The 19,924-nt window shown below is 39.2% G+C and overlaps 1 protein-coding gene across 2 annotated transcripts in view; it reads left to right on the forward strand.

Moving 5' to 3' along the window:
• The window catches only part of ATXN3 (ataxin 3), a 773,701-nt gene that overhangs the window by 227,657 nt on the left and 526,120 nt on the right, over positions 1-19,924 (forward strand). For both annotated transcript variants that reach the window (XM_044074716.1, XM_044074717.1), the window contains exon 6: positions 3,775-3,862. In XM_044074716.1, coding sequence (XP_043930651.1) covers positions 3,775-3,862 — 88 coding nt within the window. The remainder of the gene's footprint in view (positions 1-3,774; positions 3,863-19,924) is intronic.

Below are 19,924 nucleotides of genomic sequence, written 5' to 3' on the forward strand. Positions count from 1 at the left end.
AAAAAAAAGAAACCATCTTTCTGTTTGTTAAAATCTTTAAAATACTGAAGACTTTTCATTGTTTAAAATGTATATCTTTCTGTTTGTTAAACTCTTTTTAAAATACTGAACACTTTTCGTTGCTTAAAAATGTAATACAGACATCATAAAGCAATGATAAACTCTTAAAATCCTAAACATTTTCTAGGAATATTCATGCACAATGCCCAGATCATTAACTTTCCCCTTGTACTCTATACTGAGAGGTTATAATTGTATGATATATAACAGAGGATGTTGTAGTGTTACGATGCTATTTATGGTGATGGAACAGAAGAAACTTGAAGCTGTTTTGGTGGAGATGAATAGTAAGGAAGATCATTTAGTAGATTGTCCGTTGTATAGTAGTGCAGAGCTAATTGCAGTGGTAGAGATGTTCACTAAGATTTTGGTGTGGACCATGAAGAGAGAATGTTAGATTTCAGGCTTTTGGCTTGTCAGTTGAGTAACTTTTCTAAGCAGTTGGAACCTTGTGAGGTAACAAGTGGTGATATGATGGAGCGGCGTGGTTCATGCTTTGAACAGTCTGCTAGAGAAGTTCTTAGAAATGTGTGGGCATATGGTGTGGTGGACTGATTGGCTGGTGAAGTAATAGAAGAATGTATTAGAATTAGATGTTGAAATGAGCCTCTAATATGCTGTGATATAAAGTGGAACACTGTGTGAATTGCTTTATACTCTTGGTTTTAAATGTTGTGTGGAGTCTTGAATGCCTTCCATAAGTAGTTTGCTTCCTTTTTTAGCCTAGGGTAACTGATAAGCTACCTTTTGTCTGCCAAGATTTCAGTCTTATGTAGGCTTATTCACAGACAAGAAAGAGCCATATGCTCTTCTCCTTTTGTGACTAGCTTCAAGAGCTGTCTTTAGTTTGGTGTTCAGAACCAGGGCTTAATGAAAGGGTCAGCATTAGTAAAAGGGGGTTTGACAGGAAGCACGGCTCCTGCTTTCTGAACTAGAAGCAGCAAGTAGTAGTAGTTAGAGCCTGAGCACAGTGTGCCAGCAGAAAGATTAAGGTGTTCATCAACTGATTACTTTTGCAGTAATGCTGACAGATGGCAATATCCTGCCAAGAATACTGTCCATCCAGCCAGTATACCAAAGCTTAGGCATGCCTTCCTCACACGCTGTAGTCTGACCTTTGACCTAGGTATGAGGACTACATGCTGGCACTTAAGGGACTTGTGAACACCAAAATCCCCAGAACTTTCTTGCTGTTGGTCAATGAAGCAAGAGTTCACCTATTGCTCAGTCCGTCAGCTGTATAAAAGGATCCAGTTGTATTTGGAAATAAGTCAAGTACTCCACTAGGGACTCTTCCTCTTTTTTGATGTCTGAAGGTATGAATTCTGTTCATGTTATCTAAGGATAGACCTACCAGATGCCATCTACATGACCTCTAAGCATAACATCTGGGACACTTCTGTTTGTCATGATTTCATTCCAAAAACCCAAAGAAGCCTTTTCTCCAAGTAGATTTTTTAAAGAAAACAAAATTAAGGGCTCTAGCACGAGCCACTAGATCATTACAAGTACGTTCTCCAGATGTCCCATCACAGCAGAAAAGAATATTGAGTGGTCATTCTTTTAAAATGCATTTCAAGCCTAAAGACATCATTACAGCAAGTAACATGCAATAATAAAATGAGCAAATGACACTTCAAGCTAGTTGTTAGTGATCATTCCTGGATTGAGCATTTTGAATATAAAGTCTGATCTCTTGACCCCACAAAACAGTATGGTTTGTGAGGACAGGAGCTGTGTAATGCATTAAGATGGCACAGAAGGCCATGGCAGCTATAGAGTCATCCAAGGTAAGGTATTATCCCAACATCCTTTGAGAGGATACGAGTATTCTACCTGCTCCTCTTGGAAGGAGAGGTGTAGCTGAATATCCTTTGCATTGATGTCCTGTTGCAGACCACTGCACTGAAGTAAATCAGTAACTGGTAGTAAATACATGATAAACAATAATAGGCTTAGAATGGAGCCTTATAGGACCCTACAGCTAAGGAGGGTAAACAGAAAAATTACCTCCTGAGATGATCCTGTGACTCCAGCTTCATACCAAAGGTTCCAGAAAAGATGTAGAGGTCTTCTGAGCAGATCAGGTGGTCAGCCCTATTAGATGCAGCAAAGATATTAAGGAGGACCATTATGGAAAAAAAAGTTGTTATGCCATTAAATTGTCATGATCCACTCAACTGAATGCAGTTTTTGTGGCAAGCTTGAAACAGGATTGAAATGGAACACAGAATCCATGATGATTTAAAATGGGTCCATGCTACCTTTTTACCACTTTCTTTATAACTTCGCCTTTATAGCATAGTAGCTTTCTAAATGGGCCCAGAGTAAATTCTTGATCGTTTTTTTGAAGTTTGATTTAATAAAGATATAACTTCATCAGCCTTCAATGTCGATTGGGTATTTCTAACAGAATTGTCAAGGACTTCTGGGTGCAAGAGATGAGAAGATTAGTTGGCTCTGTAACCCCCTCACAAGTAGTAGGACGCAAGATGGAGACATCCTCTTGAGTTTTTCAAATTTAAGGGCTTCAGATTCTCCCATTAAATAGCTTTTGTTTTGGATAAATGTGACCCCACTCTGGACATTGAGTGCCTCCTATCCACTGAAGTTTACATTTTTTGCAGATAGTCAAGAAGCTAGTTCATAGATGCATCATAGGCCTGCCATGTGGTTAAACTAGATAGACTGCACAGTCTTGCCCCCACTTGAAAGAAGATACATGGTTGATTCTCTGCAGTAGAAATCCTGCCCCCAACAGTTGAAAAGCAATCTTAATGGAAATTTCTAACTGGTACCCGAATGATGCTGAAACTGCTCCTGTTTGTCTATTGTCACTCCATCTTTGACTCAGTTGTACACATTGTGCTTCAGTCCAGGTTCTAGCTTGGTGCCTTTACAGCAGCAGCAAGGGCAGAAAGTGCTTTGTAGAACCAAAATATTCCAGCGAAGCAGTCAGTTGTTAAACTTGGGAACCAGCAACTGTAAATCTGCACTGCTGGCCAAAAGGAGCTGGTTGAGGAGATAAACTGTACTAGTGATATTTATCTGGCCAACACAACATCAAGAAAGTAACACTTGGTAGAAAGGGAGAAGCAGGAGACTGGTTCCACCAAAGATTTGTACCATCAAGTCCAGCAGATGGCAGTGTTGTGCGCAATAGTGACAGTGACAGAATTAGCATTTGAGAATAAATGAAGAGAGATGGGCTTTCTTACATGGAAGAGTTAAAATGAAGAGGGAATGTCAACTCCCTGAATTGTAAGCCATGTGAATGGTGTTGATCTTTCTTTGAGCGAGAGACTGCAGGAAGGAGACATTGTTCATAGTGCAAGGCCAGAAGTGTCAGTGTTGATGTTAGGACAGTCTTTACTGAGCATGTGGTGTATAATTGAATAAAAAGTGCTTGGTAGTTGGGGTTTCAGATCAGGATGATTTAGGTATGCTTGAGATGGTTGTGAATGTAAGAGGAAGAGGATTTATTACACAGGACACCTTTTAGAGTGAAATATCTTGTAGTTTTTCCACTGCTGGTTTTAGTTTTGTTTGTTCATGTGTGCATTCATGTTTATACACTAATTTTTAACCATATAAAATTATGATTTTTTATTGTTGTCTTTAAGTTACAGTCCTATAGTAGCCATTTTCTGTCAGATGAATCCTGAATATTGTAAAGTGCTGTTCATAAGTTGGTTGTCTTTGTTTCTTTTCTAGTGGTTTAACTTGAATTCCCTTTTGACGGGTCCGGAGTTGATATCCGATACATATCTTGCTCTCTTCCTAGCTCAGCTGCAACAAGAAGGTATTTTATTTTTGCTTTTTAGCCATTGCTTTTAAGTATTTTGCATGCTGGTATTCTGGACAGTCGAAAGTGTCTGTGTTTAATTATTTTCCTATGTTATGATACCATGTAGGATTTGCAGAACTAGCGGTTATCTGTAACCAAGTTTAGACAACAGTTAGCTCTAGGATAGTTGAAGAACAGGGATGTTGTAGTTATAAAAACTTGTATTTCAGATAACTTTGTGGCACAGGATATGAAGTCTAGCTGTATCTGCATTTCAACCATCCTAGGTTTGAATACCAAGCGCCAGTGCTAGAGAAGCCAGCCAAAAAGGGTGGAAGTTGAGTGGCTGGTGCTTGCTCACCCTCCCTGGGGTGGTAGGAAATGGTCCAAGTCCAATTGCTTTATCATCACCTGACATCAGCTGGATGGAAAACTCTTAAGCTAAAGGAGCAAAGGAGGGGTAGCATGCCAAGGAGAAAATACACTCTGGAACTGCTCAAGAGTTCCTTGTCTGGCCTGATGAAATTACTAATCAATCCAGTAGTTGTGTTCCTTGGCCCAATTATTAAAAGATGGCCCCGGTTCAGGACAGTTAATTTGGGCCTGCAGATTGTTGGGAGTGGCATATTTTATTGCCAGTTTAGTTACCCTTCTGTCTTCTTATAACAGCTGTGACCTTCTGTGAATTTTTCTTTTTATTTTGTTTTTGTGCCATTATGACAGCATAAAATGCTTTCCTGCCATGTGATGATCTAAGCAAGCTATCTCCATAGAGTTAAAGGACATAGCCCTGGCTGTGACCCAGCTGACCTTAGTTTATTTAGCAGCCTAGGTGCTAGGAATGGACTTGTGAAACCAGCTAACCTCTCTTGGGGGAGTGGTGCCTGAGGCACATGGTGCAGAGTCTCTCTTGCTAATGTAACTTTCTTTATTTTTAAATGTCGCTAGTTTCTTCATTTACTCAGTCTTTTTGAATTTCTGTATTTGTTTTTATGTCTGTAAAGTGTTTTCTGAACCTAACCTATTCATGTAGTCATATCTATCTGTAGGTCTTTGGTATTGTAAATGCATTTCGCTTTTTGTTTCCAAGCCAGTTTGTGTATCTCATTTTAATCCTCAGCTTGGCCTTCTAGATCTCAGTGTAATTAAATTTCCATACTTAGAACAGAGAGAGCAGCCGTAGTTGTGTAAGGCAAAGTCCAACTTGTCAAGTGTGCTCTGTTTCCCAAAGGATATTTGTATTATTAAAGGGGACCGTGTCCCACAGTGGAAGGGGGTATGGTATAAAAACTGCTCGGATAAAGGACGCCAAGTATGTTCATCATTAGAGCACTCTTGTAGTAGTATGTTGCTCTGAAGGATGCCTTCAGTACTACATGTGCTATTGCAGGCAGTCTGCCTCCTGCACCCAAAAAGCTTGGCAGGCTTTACAAGGTAACTCGATCCCACATATTCCTCTTTTGTAACTCTTTAGCAGACCCAGCTCTAATTTTGTTAGCCAAGGGCACTACTGTCAAACAGTTTATTAATAGTCCTGTGAGATGGGAAAGGCTTTTGATATGTGTGGGGAGATGTTTATATATTGTCTACACATTTTTTTGGAACTGTCTCTTGTCAGTCACGTAGGGCTAAATATCTGCTGGCAATGTCTACAGATATGAATAAAACAATTTCTGAGTTACTTTCTTCAGACATAAAATTCTCTTTACTCAGCATGATTTCCTGTCTTTTTCTCTCTTTCTCTCTTTTCTGTCTCCTTCAAATAAAGTGTTCAAAGTATTTTTTGTTTTATTTTGTTTTATTGCATTTGTTTACTGGGAAAAGTCCAACTGGAATAGAACTCCTTTACATTGGAGGCCTGGGGAGAACAGCTCCAGCAATTTTAAGTTTCAAAGTATTTTACAATACAGCAGAGTCAATTATAACTCAAGTAGAATGAAGGTTAATCTTAAGTTCCAACAATTACATTATTCAAGTTGCAAAGCAGTTTACAAATGTGACGACTCACCACTGGACCATTAACTAAGGAGCCTCAGTCCTCACCACTGGCAACACTGGGGGACATACACTGGGACAATGACAGGTACACACACAGTATTTCCAGATGCAGCTCTCTGCATCAAGTGCAATTTCCATTAACAGCACAAAGAGACCACAGACGGTCTGGGGCTGGTTTCTCCCTCTTTCTCCAGATCCCCAATAAGACTTCCCACTGGCACAGCTGTAGAGTTGAGATCTCAGCTAAGTGGCCAAGCCAAGATGTCACGCACCCTCTGTGTCCAACCAGTGCTTCATGTCCCTGCCCAAGTTGCTGACAGACGCACACTCTTTGAGGTTTGATTTATACACACACACACCTGAGAAAGGCTGGCACAGGTTTGCTAGCTATGGCCCCTTTTGCCCAGACTATAAGGTGCTATCACTGCCACCAGCTAACTCCTTATCAGCTACTTTAAGGCCCTTAACAAAGGGTGTCCAATCTTGCTGTGTAATAATTAATATGAATACATATGGTGGTTTGACCAAGAACAAGGCTATTAGGACTGGCCCACACAATGTCACCAAATAAACATGCAAGTACTGTCAAAACTTAAATATCTCTAGACAAACCAGCCACAATGAAAGGTTTATATAGATTTAATAATAAATAATAAAGGAACAAGAAAATACTCTATATAATCACAGTGACATCAGAGTTCAAAATACAATCACAGAAAATATTTAAAACAACATTGCAGGACAGTTTCAAATAAAGAAAAATATCTAAACTAAGCTTTGCTGTATTCCTGGCTATATCTAAGAGAATTATACTTATCCCCTAGTAAGTTACTTCATCAGAGCAAGGCAGATGAGTGGTGAATGGATCTTGTTGCCAGATCCAAGACAGAATACAGAATGCCCTGTCTCTGTAAGAGACTTCTTAAATATCTCAAACATTACTGCTGGAATAGCTTGCAGAATGACACAATTTCTTGTCATCTGACTCTTTCCCAGGTGAACCCCCTGCTGGAAGCTAGCAGTATTTGGCATCTACCTGTGCAAATGCATAGACTTCAGATCTTTGGCAGATGTTGGAAGTCATAAAACATTTACCTTCCTTCATGTTTCAAAACTAGTAATTACTTCACTCTGAAAACAATACAGAAAGCCTCTCAGCACAGACTCTGTGTCTAGCTGCATTGAAAACTGAAAGATACCATCTTTTATGGCCTAGCCATAAAGTAATTTAATTTCAGCTATTTTTCTGAAGTTAACCTCCTGTACTCCAATTTCCACTGTTAAATATATACATTTATACATTTAAACAGTTACAATAGTGCATGTACATTTCTGAAATTTGCCACTAGGGCACACTCTAGTTGCATTTTAAGCGCAATCACTTTATAAAATCATCATAGCCAAGAAATGGAATAATCTCCTCACTAATATTACCTGTACTAAATCAAACACAAACTTCAAAATATTACTCAAATCTCATCTTAGGACATGGATCTGCCCATGTATCACTTGATAATCTCTATACCTTCTCTTCTCCTTAAAATAACTTCAGTCTAGAATTCACATTATTCTACTTGCATAGGAATGCATACTCCTTAGAATGTCTCTTTGGTCTTTGTACTTCTTTAAGTGTATGCTTACTAGTAATGTAAACCGTTTATACTACCTTTGTAAATATTTAACTGTATTTCAGTCCTGCTTTGCCTGTTAATCTTTTTTTGTATGTAATCCACTGTCTTCTCATTTTGTATATTTCTCTTTGTATTAACTTCTTACTTTATCTTAATTGTGGAGCTTTTCTCCCCAGGCATCCACTGAAAATGGACCTGGTCCAGCTGGATTTTCCTAGTAAACAAATGAAAAATAAAAAATAAGTAATAAAATAAAATATCTTTTAGCACTTATCTGTACACAGACCAGTTTGATATACACATGGCATACAGTTCTAATATAGTTGTAACACACGTAGCTTATATAAATCTTGTTGATATTCACAAATGACATATAATTATTTACAAAATTCCAGATAGCTGTGCTAGCAGTATCTCCCTTTGTCACAATAATACAAGCAGAGAAAACATAAATCTAGCAACAACACAGATTGTGCATAATGTGTAATTCTGCCAGTTTTAGTAAAACTCAGTTACTAGGTAGTAAGTACGCTGCTTGGATGCCAACAAAGAAGACATTTATAGAGCTTGAAAGAAAAGCATCTAGAAAGGGTGAAAAGAAAACACCAACTGGGAAGAATCCTGCAGCTCTTCAGCAAAAATCAGTTCAAGATCCAGCTTCAGGACAAGAGAAGTCTTCCATTAGTTTAGAGGAAAAAGTAAATCAAGTGTTCTCTGAGCTGATTATGAAATATTGAAGTAGTGTAAGTATATCAACTCAAATAAAAGGCTGGAAGAAAAGGAAGAAGCCTTAAACAGCTATTCAGATGAACTGATAACATTGGAAAACATCTGACTTCAAATTGAAGAAAAGGCTGACTAAGTATGAGACTGCTCAAGAAGAGCAGTTTAAACAATGGTAGAGTTGAAGGACATAGCATGCATAGAAAACCTGAGATTTTCTGCTGTGCCAATGAAACTGGAAATAATAGACTGTTAATTTAATGAAAGCACAAATTAGCAGCTGACTGGTATTCCACAGCAGGATTTATTAACTAAAAGGGCACAATGTGTGTGTGCTCCAAACCTGGTCATCTATAAAGATCTATATTAGTAAAGATGCAATCATGCTAGCAGAAAAAGTTGATCCTGACAAAACTGTGGCAGTAGGGCAAAGTACTAAAAACTGGAGACAGTAGAACCTTTGTGGAAAATGAATCATGGTACACCAGACAGAAGCAAATTCATCCCATCAGTCTGGTAATGTTGAGACAGGTGTGCGATTCAAGCTGCTTTATCCAGCCGTATTCAGAATATTTTTTTTCCTGGAAGATCCAAGTAATTTTTGATGCAGAACAGGCTATGGAGAAAAGACAAAAGTTTGTCCAACAAAAAAAAGTAGCCATCAGACAGATGACGGCTGCTTCTCCTTTTTCTGATGATAAAGCTAATGGAGAGACTTTGCAGTGAAACCTGTTCCAGTGTTCCAAAGTAAAATGCTTGAGATTCAGAAAAAAATCACAGGAGTTGACTATAAGAATCAGAAGCATCTTGGACTTGAACTGGAGTTTGTGTTTGGGTGATGGAGATGAACAGGAAGAAGACCAGCAACACTGAAATGATTGCATAAATGAGAAATTATAAAGCATCAAACACATTTGTGAAATTTGACTTTACAAAAAAGCAGCTGAGAAAGATTAGACTTTTGTTGACCTAAACTTGTGGGGGAACTGAAAAGTATACACCCCAGTTCATGTCAGTAATGTTTGGAAGACCATTACGGAAAAAGTAACCAAGTAGTTTTGTTCTGAACATTGTTTGTATAAATCATTTCATGATACAAGGTATATATTGTGTAGTAAAGCATTTTCAGTGATTGTTGTATGTGATAATAGTACTAAAGTAAACAAGTACTTATTTTCTTTTTAGGTTGCAAGAAATGTAGGCATTACAATGTAAAAAAGAATAGAAAGGCTGGACAAAATCCTGCTTAAGTTAATATGCTGTAATCTTTTGCTGTTGGTATGGGGGTCGGGGTATAGAAGTGCACTGATAATAATACATGTAGAGTTGAGATGTTTTCTGTTACTTTTGCATAGGTGAATGTCTGGTTTAATGCCCTTGGCATAATCTAATAACATGTTACTTGTATAAGCATGGGAGAAGATTTAAAAATAAGAGAACACTGAATGTAATGAAAAGATGTCCTTCATGGATGCATCTGCAGTCATAACAACTGGGTTGTCCTGTCGTCAGGCAGCCCTTCGGTCGGCTTTTTCTTTTAGCAATGAAATGTTCAGTGTGAGTTGAGAAGACTGGAGCTGATGTAGCTGTACATTTCTGTTCCTAAGCTTTTATGGAGACAGGCTGGTAGGCAGTAAATCTCAATTTAAAGATGGTCAATGTAGTTTTTTTCTTAAAGCTAAATGATGTTTTCTGAAAATATACAAGCTGTTTTTCATAAGAGTAGACATCAGTTAGTGTAATTAGGAGCACAGGCTGTAACATGTGCCATAACATGGATAGCCTTAATTTTGGGTTAGGTAATGCCCATGTTTGCATGTGTCGATCTGGGACAATTGTACCTGTCAGGAGGGTTAATCTTTGTTATTTGAATATGTGTAAATACTTTTGTACATTTGTTTTAAGTTATTAGGTTCTGTTTTTTTAAAGGTTTTCATTAAAACAAAAGTCTTTAAAATGTGGCATAGGTTTTAATGGGAAGATGAGAAACAACTGTATAAAAGATCCTCTTGTCAAACATTAGTGAGTGCATATAACAAAAGCTGAAAATAGACCAAAAAAACCTGGCATGTATAACAGCTTGGAGTAATAACTTATAATTTCTACACTATCTATATTATTTTGGAATGTGAATGTCCTTACAGGCATAGACAAAAAGGTAAAGAGTACTGAGTTATTAAGAAATGCAGAGTGCATATAGCATGTTACGGGAGACACATTTGTAAAGAGATGAACATGCACATTTGATAAAGGATTTCAGAATGGATGTTCAACAGAATAGCAGGGACAAAAGAGAAGGTGAGTACTTCTCATTTCTAGAGGAGCTCCAGTAGTGATAGAAGAGGGGAAAAGATTGTAGTGTTAGATGTGTGTAGTAAGAGGCTGCTGATAAAGGAGTAGGATTATGCTGGTATGTATTTATAGTCAACCTGGGACCATTATTATGGAACTTAAGTAATTTTTGGGAGAAATACTCCACTTTCAGCAGGAAATATTAATTATAGATTGGGACTGGAACTTGATTTGCAGCAGAGGATATAACTGGGACCTAGAAGTGAAAATAAAACAAAATAGGGTAGATTGTATGAAGAAGTTTAAGAAAATACTTTGCATGGAAGACGTGAATTCAGTAGTAGGAACTCCAAGAGGATTTTCATATTGTTCTTCTGGGCTAGACTAGAACAGAAATTATATTTCACAGGAACATGTACATTTAATTGAAAGCTTTGGCATCCATCCAATACCTATTTCAGATCGTCCGCCAGTAACAGCGAAGATAAAAATGTGGATAATTAAGTAAAAGTGAGACCCTGGCACTTCCCCCACATACCTGTTAAAGCAGGAATTTAAGGAATCAATAGTGGAAATTATTTGAAGAGTTGTTAGGGAAGATAGAAGTCTCTTCAGAAGTTGTCGCTAGAGAGTTGGATAAAATGACAGTGGAGTTTAAAAGTAGGATAGAAACAAAAGGAAAAGAAAGATCATTAAGAAGTAACAAGAATTTCAATGGGCTTACAAAGGTTATAGTGTTGCAGAATAAGGCGAATCTCACAGAACTAGAAGAGGCACTAGATGCAGAGTGCTAAAGAGAAAATAAGGGAGTTTTTGGATAATATGCACACGTTTACAAAGATTGTGATTATGCAGCTGTTTTTGAGAACTCCAGAGCACAAAAACTTTTAGCATAACAGCTTAGGCAACAGGAAGTAGAAAGAGTTGTTGCCAAACTTAGGAAGCCTGCAACAAGAAAAATAACCAGAGATCCAGTAGAGGTCTTAGGCATATTTCAAAAAATTAATAAAAAAAATTTTGTGTAGCACAGAGAAATATGGAAATCTGGAAAGAGCACACAAGTCTTCCATAATATTTCCATAAGTATGCCAAGGATAGAGTTAGATGTAATCAATTAGCAGTTAAGATAGGAGATGAGATAAAAATGGTGACGTAATCAATCTGCAGGAAAGTCTCCAGGAGTAGATGGCATTCCTGTGGAAGTTTGGGAGCTAAGAGGAATAAAGTGATAAAGATTTGGACGATTCTGTTTAATAGTATTTTAAAAAGATGGGAAGCATGAACATCCTGGAAGAAAGCTGTGGTGGATGTAGTACTGAAAGATAGTAAAAACCCTTCAGACTCAGCTTGATACATGCCTATTTCAATTTTAAGTCATGATTGTAAAGAGTTTGTCTATAATAGCTAACAGAATGGCAGAGTTGTTGCCAAAATTGACATCTATGGATCAGTGACGTTTTGACAACATTAATAGAGCAATGATGATCTAGAGGGAAGCATAATATAAGAAAATACCACTCCTGTGGGTGGGTCTTTATGCAGAGAAAGCATTTGACAGAGTAAGGTGAGATTTTATGAGAAGGGCAATGGAAGCATTTACATTCCTTAACGCAATAATAAGGTTAATTAGGAGGATATATGAGAAATCAGAAAAATTAAAGTGGATTGGTTCCTCTCTTACAAGTTGTTCCTCATCAAAGGAACCAGGCAGGGGTGTCCTTGTAGCCCTTTCTTATTTGAGAAAGAAAATAAGAGGCTCAGAAATTCAGTAATTTATATGGTAATAAAGAAAAGTTGGCTTTATCTGCAGACAATATCATTTTGTACAGTAGCATAGCTAGGGCAGGGTGAGAGGGGCAACTGCCCTGGGCGCATTGTGTTGGGGAGGCATGATCACCCAGTCCCAATCTCTCTTTAATGCAATACAGTATTTCATTCATGGTTAAACATGAGCACTGTAGCACCCTGTGTGTGGTCTAAACTTAAGTTTTCTACTGTTTAGAAGTGAAAAAAGTGATCCACGCAGGCAGGGTGTAAACTGTAGTAACTATTTGCTTAAGTTTAAAATAAGTTTTTTAAATAAAATATGTTGAAGGAGGGTTGGTAGCAGAGAATAGAAATTAGACCTGAATGGCTGGGACAGGAGGGAGGGTGGGATGTGTGTCATGCATCTCGCCATCTGTTTGATGTGCCAGTAGAAAGAACATGTTTTTTTGCTCTTTAGTGGAAGAGCGGGTAAGGGGTGTAGATAAAACTGTAATGAGTAGAGCCAATAAAAACAGAAAAGGACAGACCTCCTCAGTGTTGTGAAACATTTTTAGACAGTTTCACGTCTTTTCAAGATATAATATTAATGAAGATAAAACAAAGGCTATAGCTGTAAACTCTGTACCCATACATGAAATGGTTCAGCAATACCCATATTTACAGGGACACAATAAAATGAAATATTTAGGAGTATGGATTAAAAAGGATTTAGTTACAGCAGCCAAGGGTGTGTGAAATGAGACTAAACAAAAGACAGTACAAAGAATTATAAACTGGAATCTCTCTTTTGGATATGGATAGCAAGATGCATGCAGTGAAAATGTATTTTGTCCCTTTAGTTTTATGTATAGGTCAGGCATATTTTATCAATCAGAAGAGGAGTTGTGAGCAGTAATTAGTAAAGAGTTGACGGATTTTATCTGGTAAGGAAGAGGGCAAGGTTCAAGTGGGATAATGTGATACTTCCAATAGAACATGGTTTAGGATTACCCGATTTAAAGGGCTATTTTTAGAGCTACGTAGTTAAGGCTCATACACACAACACGAGCAGAAAGCCATACTTCAAAGTTGAAAGGGATGATGATGAAATGGGGGGGAGTTCAAGATATAATGATAGAGTAGGATTTTGGATATAGATCCTTAAGGAGAATAACAGCCATGCAGAATATTATATTCTTAAAGTAAGAAAGTCTTCTAAGAACTAAGCTGACATGAATATAAAAGGAGGTTTTGACAATGGGGATGACTGTAATTAGTTATACAGAGAATAGGCAAGAGGAGGCTAGAATTTACTAGAGAAAACTGGCAAAGGAACCAAGGTATTGGGAGCAAATAACTAGAGAGGAAAAGGTAATAGAATATGAAGAGGATAGAAGACATTTTGACTGCAGGCTAGAGACTGCCTTCCCTATCTGGGATTGATATCGGAGTACAGGCAAAGAGTAAGGGATGGGGAATCCTAAGGGAAAGACCTGCTTTAGTAGAGTTTTTAGTTAAATCTAGAACAGATGCTGCTGTTAAAAAAAAGAGTAAGGGATGTGGAATCCTAAGGAAAAGACCTGCTTTAGTAGAGTTTTTAGTTAAATCTAGAACAGACGCTGCTGTTAATAAAAAAAAAAAAAAAAAAAAAAGAGGTAATGAGTCGGGCATGTAAAACACTACATAATAACTATAAGAATCAGTCAGAAAAGATTGGGAGGAGAGACTGGATAAGCTGTTAACAGGAAACAATGGGAGGACATATGTATAGCTTCCAAAATATGCAGCAAGGTCTAGAAGATTTAGGATATTTGCTTGAAGTGTTTGTGTACACATTTTTATACCCCTGGCAGACTCCACAAAGAGTTTTTCATCAGATAAATGACAACTGTTGGAGACATGATTGGGAAGAAAGAGGTATCTGGGGGCATGTGTTTTAGAATACGAGTTGGCAGACTTTAAGACTTCCCTACAGAAGACTATCTTTGAAATATTGGGTGAGCAAATGGGTATAACTAAGGAAATTATTTTTTTTAGCTGGGATACAGGATTTGAATTGCCTAGACATAGTAAGGTATTGTTAAGTTTAATTCTGGTGGCTGCCAAAAAAAAATTACTTGAAAATGAAAATCAAAGTCTAAACTAGCTTTTAATGATGTATTGTATATTGCAGCAGAGATAAAAGTACTGGAAGTGGGAATCTTTAGAAAAGGTGGCAAATTTCTTAGAAAAAAAATGGAAATTATGAGAAGAGGGCAGTACATGCAAAATGATGTTTTGGAGGCGTGAGGTTTAAGATAAGGCAGGAATTAATCAATATGTAATGCTGGATTGACAGTAATTTTACAAAAGAATGCATGTGATGTATAATGTTTGTAACTGTGAACGTATTAATATGGTTTGTTTTCTTTTATATAAATGTATGTTTGCCTGTCATAAGTGAAAATTCATTAAAAGTGTTAAAGTGAAAAGTAGATTAGAAAAAGCTGTGTGAGGAGTAGTTTATTGAATAGTTGAGAACTGAATGTTAACCTGGAGAAGTACACGAATGTAGCCAAGAGTTGAGTAGATGTTGTTCTAACTGGGTTTAGAATGATTTTAAGTAATCTGTTTTAGAGGGAGGAGAAGAGAATTTCAGAGTTTTGAGGTGTAGTTTGAGTGCAGCATTCATAAGATGCAAATGCAACCGTGATGCACAGATAGGAAATCACAAATGGTTCATAAAGAGGTTAAACACCCAAATTCATGCTCCTTTGGACAACACTGTCCTTTTTGGTACTCTTTAGCTGATGTTTTTAAAAGACTTGATGAAAGGGGAAACTTATCCAAGGAGTTGAGCAGATTTTTAGTCTCCCAGAAATCCTTTAAATAAACCCAACTGAAGTCTGGGAAATAGAATTAAGAAAGTGGCAGCTCTTCAACTCCCCTTCCCTCCACACACTGGCTAACCTTTCAATTAAGCAAGCAGTCTGAGGTATGAAGTATGAGGTGTGAACACTTTGTTTGCCTGGTGTGACGGGAATAATCCGGACTTAAATCTTAAGAAAAAAGACATTATTATGAACTTCAGGAGAAAGGCAACAGCTCACCAGCCACTCACTATCAAAGTGGAGGTAGTAAAGAAAGTCAAAACAACCAAGTTCCTTGGCCTTCACATCTCTGATGACTTCTAATCAGCTGCTAATACCAACCATATAGTCAAGAAGGTTCAACAAAAGCTTCATCTCCTCAGAAAGCTCAAAAAGGCCAGGCTCCCACTGTCTGCTCCTAGGGGAGCTATCGGAAGCATCCTCACTAGCAACCACCACATGCTCCTTGCCCCGATTCAAAACATCCCTTAAAGTGTACATGAAAAGTGACTGGCTATGCCCATGTCTAAACCCTGACTAACCCACAAAAATCAGAAGAAGCAAAATAAACTCGGCCATGACCAGGTCTATACCCAGACTAACCCAATTAATACCAAGACAAAATTAACCCAAACATAGCTCACAGAGGTGAATACCCTTATATTTTCTCTCCCCACCCTCACAACACATACTTCCCTCATCCCATCATCAGGAAGATAACTTACTTTTCTGCCCTCACTAAATGACTTCCTTCTTACCTAACCACCTTTCTCTTAACTATCATCCTTACCTTCTACTTGTAACCATTCTCTTTATTCTACACACCTCAGATATGTAATTGTTATCTCTGTACACCTAATCTGTTTACCAACAGTGGTTGTTTTTTCTCTAAATGATTATTTTTATCTAAATGTAATCTTGACTATTACCTGTCACTGATGTTGTTAAATGTTTTTAGACTGTTTTGTAACCACAATTTTGACTACAACCTGTCACTGATGTTGTTAAATGTGTATAGACTTCTCTGTAACCACAATTTTTAGTGTAAATTAATTTAATTGTGGAGCTTTTCTCCCCGGGCCTCTGCTGAAAAGGGATATGTATCCAGTCGGACTTTCCCGGTTAACAAATGCAAAATAAAATAAAAATAAACTTCATAGCAAGGTCAGCAACTGCACAGTTGCTGACAAGAAGAAACTGCAGAGGGTGGTGAAGGTGGCTGAGAAAATCTTGGGCACAAACCTTCTTTCTGTTCAGGAGCTTTTCTTTACAAGAGCAGGAAAGAGAACATGTCAAATTGCTGATTCGACCCATCCGCCCCACAACTAGGTCTCACAACTTGCATCTGGAAGAACGTACTGCAGTTTCCACTGTAAGACTACCAGATTCAGGAACAGTTTGTATCCTACAGCTGTGAGACTTAATATGGACACCTACCTTAACACCTGATGCATCGAAGCCTCTCTTTTTCATTTAATCTTGCTGCTCTGAGCAATTACCTCCAGCATTACTATTGTGCAGATGTTCTTCGTCTCACATTGCTGCAGTCATAACCTGTGGGTAGTCCGCTGTCCTCGGTCGGCCCGAATACCAAAGAGTTAGGCTGGCGTCGGTCATGGGCGCCCGGAGCTGACGTCAGTACGTAGTAGTACTTAAGCGCATGACCGACGTCATATCCTCAGTCTTTCTTGCCGCGTGGTCCGAAGCAGAAGCAGCGATGTTCTTCATCTCACATTGCTGCAGTCCTAACACTTGGGTAGTCCGCTGTCCCTCGGTCGGCCCGAATATCAGAGTATAAGGCTGACGTCGGTCAAGGCGCATTTGACTGACATCACAACGTCAGGGTACAAATGCGCATGACCGACGTCATATCCTCAGTCTTTTTTGCCGCATGGTCCGATGCAGAAGCAGTATTGCAAGTGCCGTTCGGCATTCTGAAATTTTTCGAATTCGGAGTTTCAGACCGAAGTCAGAGTTGGTTAAGTACCCGTTGGGGAATATTTTGTTTTTCTTGCCTCAGTGGTTTACCGGATGTCAGAAAAAGTGAATAACTGTATTTCTTGTGGGAAACAGATACCGCATAGGGATTACCATAATTTGTGTATACCTTGTTTGGGACCTGAGCACGACGTTGTTGGGTGTCGCTTTTGTGCTAGGTTCAATAACGCACTATAAAGCGAAGGTTGGATTGTGCCAGGTTGGTCTTTGGGAAGCGGTGCAATTACAATATGCCGCCGGATGCTCCGGCGGCTTCCTCAAAGAAGCGCAAGGACAAGGCAGTTAAGCCTAGGTTAGAGGAGTCGTCAACGGACGCCGGTTCTTTAGAGGCGCCAGTGGAACCGGTGGTTCCGGAGGCCTCTCTGGAGTCCCAGGGTGAAACTTTGTTTTTACAGGATGTGGCCTCCCAGGTGGCAGGTCAGGCAGTAGGGGCTTCTCAGATAACTGTACTCCCTCCCTTCCTAAGGGGTCTAGGCCCTCTCTTTCTGCTTCCAAGGCTTCTCCTAGAGGCAGGTCTAGTTTAGCTTCTGTGGGTGTCACTCCTAGTTCTTCGGGTTCTGTGCCCAAGAAGCATATGCTTAAAATGGCAGAAGATTTAATTACTTTAATTAGAGGCTCTATGCCCCCTCCTGATAAGAGGCCTAGGATGGAACCAGTGTTGAGGGATTATGAGCAGGCTTCGGATGTGTCTGAGTCTTCGGCTGAAGACTTGCAGGAGTATTCTCATTATTCTGATTCTGATGTGGATGATTCTACTCCTTCTGCTTCTCCTCCTGAGGATTTTTCTTTTTCAGAAACCCTTCACTCCATGAGAGAGCATTTTAAATGGGAAGGTCAGGACTTCTCTGATTCCAGGAAAAGGCTTGGGGAATTTTTGTTTTTACCCCAGCATAGGCCTTTGGCTATACCTCCTGTTCTGAATGTGGTGGAAGATGTGTTTGCAGAGGCTTCTCTTAATCCTGATTCTTTGCCTCCTGCTCCTGTTAAACCAGATAGGTATTACAGGGTGCCTGAAGCTCATAAGTATCTTTTTAAAAGTCCTAGGGCAGACCCAGAAACTGTTAGCCAGGGACCTAAGGGTGTTAAGGCTTCTGTTGTCAAGAATCCGGTTCCTGCAGATAAAGAGGCCAGGGCCTTGGATAGATGGGGAAAGAAAGTTTATACTTCTTCCACTCTTGCCATGAGAGCTTTGAATTGCCAGTTTCACATGTTGAAATATCAAAATTATCTCCTTTCACAGTTGAAATCTAAGGTTGATGCTCTGGCGGAAGGTATTGATTGTAAAGAGTTACAAGATTTAGTGCATGTTTCTGAACAGGTGGGTAAGCATTCTTTGCAATGTGGTTTTGATGCTGTACAGGCCTCTTCTAGGGTGGCTGCCACTGGGTCAGTTCTTCGCAGGCATGCCTGGCTGAGGGATCAAAATTTATCTGACCATGTTAAAACTAGGATTTTGGATGCCCTTTGCAATCTGATGTCTTGTTTGGTTCTCCTGTTGAGGCAGTTTTAAAGAAAATGGAAGACAAGGCTAAGTCTATGCAGACTGTTAAGGATTTTTTGCAGGTTCAGCCTCCAAAGTTTAGTAGAAATTGGCCTACTAAGGGGTGGACATATCCTTCTTATAATTCCCAGTCTAGGGGTAGATCTAGACGTGGCAGGGGCAGAGGTCAGGGCTCTTTCAGGCCTAGAACAGGGAGTTCTCCTGCACAGTCTTCGGGTGAGGGCAGGGGTCAGTCCTTTCGTAAACAGACCCAATGACCTACCTTTTCAGCTGCCAGAACCTTCTCGCCTGGCAGCACCTTTGGGAGGAAGGTTGGCACTTTTCAAAGAAAATTGGAGTTTGATTACCCAAGACAGATGGGTATTGGATATCATACATCACGGTTACAGGTTTTATTTCCATACCTTGCCTCCTTTCAAAGGCATGCCAGACATTCCTCCTCAACAAAGAATAGAGGCTCACAAGCAAATTTCTCTGTTACTCCAAATAGGGGCCATACAGCCGGTTCCTATGCCAGAAAGGGGCCTAGGATTTTATTCTCGCCTGTTCCTTGTACCAAAAAGGGGAACACGTGGAGACCAATTTTGGATTTATCTATCCTCAACACTTATCTGGACATTCCCAAGTTCAAAATGTTGACGTTACAACAGCTTTTACCGCTGCTGGGCAAGGATCACTGGATGGTAACTTTGGATCTCAAGGAGGCTTACCTTCATGTTCCTATCAGGTTAAGTTGCAGGAAGTATCTGCGTTTTCGGACTGGGACTTTTCACTATCAGTTCTCTGCATTGCCCTTTGGCTTATCTACTGCCCAGAGTATTTACGAAAGTTCTGGCTCCAGTGATAGCTTTCTTCAGGCTGAAAGGAATACAAATCTATCCTTATTTGGACGATTGCCTGATTCTGGCTCAAGGAAGGGACGAGCTCCGTCATTTGGAATATGTGATAGCAGTGCTAAGATGCCTGGGGTATTCTGTGAACGAAATAAAGTCCAGTCTAGTACCCTCTCAAGACATGTGCTTTCTGGGTGTAAGACTGAATACAGCATCCCAGATGGCCTTTCTAACCCCGGACAAACAAAAGAATCTTTCCCTTTACTTCCATCATCTATCTCTTCAGTCCGGGCTGACTGCAAGGACAGTCCTTCAAGCCTTAGGGTTCATGGCATCTTGTATTCTGGTGCTTCCCAATGCCAAACTGCATATGAGGAAGTTGCAATGGTATCTCAAAAATGTATGGACACAGCACTGCCAGGATCTGGACACTGTCATTCCAATAATACCTTGCATTCAAAAGGAATTTTTGTGGTGGGCTCAGGAATGTCACCTAAACAAGGGAC

Source organism: Protopterus annectens, chromosome 6.part0, assembly GCF_019279795.1.
Source record: "Protopterus annectens isolate FY-2018-M chromosome 6.part0, PAN1.0, whole genome shotgun sequence".
NCBI classification, from domain to species: domain Eukaryota; kingdom Metazoa; phylum Chordata; order Ceratodontiformes; family Protopteridae; genus Protopterus; species Protopterus annectens.